The following is a 3,425-nucleotide window of genomic DNA, read 5'->3' on the forward strand; positions in this document are numbered from 1 at the left end:
TGGAGGGTTGCATTTCAGTGATGTTCTTGTACTAAATCTTGATACCATGGTCTGGACCAACATGGTAACTACCGGACAGGGTCCAGGCCCGAGAGACAGCCACGGCGCCTTAATTGTCGGAAACCAGATGATAGTTTTTGGTGGTACAAATGGCTCTAAGAAGGTAAATGATCTCCACATTTTGAATCTTGGTACCAAGGAATGGGTACAACCTGAATGCAAAGGGAATCCACCGGCACCTCGAGAAAGTCACACGGCTACGCTCGTTGGAGATGACAAACTGGTTATTTTCGGGGGAAGTGGAGAAGGCGAATCGAATTACTTGAATGACCTGCACATTCTAGACCTCAAGACTATGGTGTGGATGAATATTGAGGTTAGGGGTGATATTCCTGTCCCTAGGGATAGTCACTCTGCTACAGCAGTTGGTCACAAGCTGTTTGTTTATGGTGGTGACTGTGGAGACCGTTATCAAGGGGGTGTCGATATGCTCGACGTGCATTCACTAACTTGGTCTAAAGTATTGATCTTTCTTTCAACTATACTGTTTTGGAAATTGGCAATGATTAGTGTCTCAATGGCTCTTTCATCTTCTTTTTTGTCAATAGTTATCTGTTCAAGGATCTTCACCTGGTGTTCGGGCCGGTCATGCTGCGGTTAATATCGCAACGAAGGCGAGTCATTATGCTGCAGTTAATATTATTGCTACTGAAAAGACAGAAACTTTGAACACGACACTCAGAAACAATCAGAATCTTAGTACCATGTCATCCTTTTCTTTCGTTTCGAGGCCCCAACTGATCTTTCCACTTTGCAGGTGTACATCCTTGGTGGGGTTGGAGATAGGCAATACTACAATGATGCTTGGGTGCTTGATTTATGTACTTGCTCGTGGACTCAGCTCGATACGTGCGGTCAACAACCTCAAGGGAGATTTTCTCACACAGCTGTGGTTGCAGACTCAGACATTGCCATATATGGAGGGTAGGTTTAGCGCAAAACTTCCTAGACATCGAGCGACATTCCTGGTTCAGGTTCCTTGATTGATTTGTTTTCTTTGTTTGTTTTTCTTTTGGAATTCATAGGTGTGGGGAGGATGAACGACCCCTCAATGATTTGTTGGTCTTGCAACTCGGAGCAGACCACCCGAATGGCCGGTACAATGTTTCGATGTGCAAAATTTTTGGAAAACACTGGAATAATCAAAGTAAGAATTCTTTAAGAGAAGATCAGAGTGGCATGGTACGAAAACACGACAGCTTGAATGCTGAAGTTTTAATTTCATTGTAATGTAGTTATAATTGTTATATCATTTAGTTTTTTTTTTCTTTGAAGCAGAAGACTAAGCTTATGGGGAACAACATAGAGTTAGTTAGAAAGGAAGATCATGAACCAAAATTGGAGACAAAACACTCAACTCAGTTCATGTCGGGTCAGTATTAATCTCTCAAGTCGAGTCATCTTTCTCGATTACGAAATGTGCTTGAACGATCTAATTTTCATTATGTTTCCAGAGACATTACATCCAAAACGGAGGAGAACCATGAATCCAAAACTGTGGGAGGTTGAATCCGAGCAAGAGGAGCATTCTTTGTCTTTATCCCAGCATTCATCTCCATCACAATCAGATCAAGAACAGACCCCAGTCCGAAAAGTCTCTGATTCAGTAACAAGCACCCAAGGATTACGACTTCTTAAGCGTGTGAATCATAGCTCAATTAGCGAACCTTACAGCATTTCTAGAACACAAACTGAGTTTCGAAATGTTGTCCAAACCGCCCCACAGCAAGATCTTTCATATTTCGGACACCAGAATCCACTAAAGACCGAACAGCAGCAGCTTCTCCATGTTGTTCGTCCGGTGAAAGATCACAAGTCCTTGGAGACTGGCCTCATTCAAAACTTGGTAGCTTAAACCAAAACACACTAATCATGAAAAGCAACATTCCTGCTTATACGTCCTTTTATCACTTTTTAATACTTCTGTCGTCACGTTTGTTTCAGATTGGATCAGAGGTTCGAGGAAGAGTTGACGGCGCCTTCGACTCTGGCTTCCTGATGACTGCTACTGTCAATGGGAAAGTATATAGAGGTGTCCTGTTCACACCTGTAAGCATCCCCAAGAACTCGAACTTTCTTCCTCACTCTTTTCAAGTAGTTGAAACTTAAACAAATGCACAAACCTTTCAAAGGTATTGAAAAGTTCTCTTGAATCAGGGACCTGGGGTCTTCTCAAGAGCCAGCATTGTTACAGAGAGTCCACCTCTTTCGACAAACACACTCCCGATCTCAAATCACGTAGAACAGTCAAAGAACTCGCAGCAACGACCGTCGATTCCAATGCCCGAGTCAGCTCAGAGCTTTAGGCAAGCTCAACTCAGTCCTCCTCCTGTTCCAATCATAAAACCAACTCCATCTTCATTGCCAGTCAAGCTTAGAGATGATCTTCAGGGTATGTTTTTAACATTAGGAGGACCTGGAAATGGCTCTGCTTGAGAATGAGATCAAACAAAAAAGAAAAAAAAAATGTGTAAAGGCATATGTTGGAAGAAAGGAAAAGGAATGAGAAAAAGTTTGTAAACACAGTTTTGTATCTTGAAATTTTAGGGATCATCACATTTAAAAAGGATCTACTTGGTAATTTTCATACTTCGATTTAAAATTTTGAATCCTTTATTTCTCTCGACTGTTTCTATTTGAAAACCAAAAAAAATAATAATAATAATAATCACAATTCTCTATCTTACGATTATTGAACTAAAAAAGATTGACCTATCGGAGAACTCGGCAAAGTAGCCTCTTAACTTTAAGTTTTAAATTGAATTGTTTTAGGTTATAAACTAAAAAGGATAATGGTTCTAATCCTTCTGATCATATCTTTATCATTTGATATTTGTCATACTCAATATGCATTTAGCTTTATTTGAAGTCATATTCTTCACATCTAAACAAAATAAAATAATTTAAATCTCATTCGGAACCATTTCGTTTTTTGTTCATATTTCTTACAATGATTTGCATCGAGTATAATTGATGAATTCTTAGTTAAATTTTAAAAATAAAAATAAAATTTTAAAACTACATTTTTTAGTTTAAAAAAATTAGAAATATAGTCTATAAGTTTAATTTTCAAAATAAAAATAAAAAAATTAAATAGTTACAAACTATACATAAAATAAAATAAGATTTCAAATTTAAAGCAATGTCAAATAAATTCCTAAATCCTTGGATTCGACAAGTTTATTTGAATCCTTGTTCAACTTTCAATTTATACATATTTAACGTTTTATAAGAATTTTTGCATCACCTAAACTAAAATTTAAATTTTGTTTCTAATAATAATACATTTAATATTAAAAAAATAAATAAAAGGGGAAAAAGGCCAAAAAGAAGCAAACAAGGAAGTGTGATGTGTTAGGACATAG

At 37.6% G+C, this 3,425-nt stretch overlaps 1 protein-coding gene across 1 annotated transcript; it reads left to right on the forward strand.

Moving 5' to 3' along the window:
• The first annotated feature begins 6 nt into the window (after positions 1–6).
• On the forward strand, positions 7–2,629 carry LOC150029987 (uncharacterized). The gene is made up of 8 exons (XM_090310188.1): positions 7–520; positions 609–674; positions 818–984; positions 1,086–1,242; positions 1,339–1,432; positions 1,515–1,906; positions 2,005–2,109; positions 2,218–2,629. The coding sequence occupies exons 1-8, from the start codon at positions 47–49 to the stop codon at positions 2,494–2,496; spliced, it is 1,734 nt and encodes a 577-aa protein (XP_090166314.1). The 5' UTR covers positions 7–46; the 3' UTR covers positions 2,497–2,629.
• Positions 2,630–3,425: the final 796 nt, after the last annotated feature.

This window comes from Benincasa hispida, unplaced genomic scaffold, assembly GCF_027475165.1.
Source record: "Benincasa hispida cultivar pf3 unplaced genomic scaffold, pf3_genome.v1.1 HicScf717, whole genome shotgun sequence".
Classification (NCBI taxonomy): Eukaryota; Viridiplantae; Streptophyta; class Magnoliopsida; order Cucurbitales; family Cucurbitaceae; genus Benincasa; species Benincasa hispida.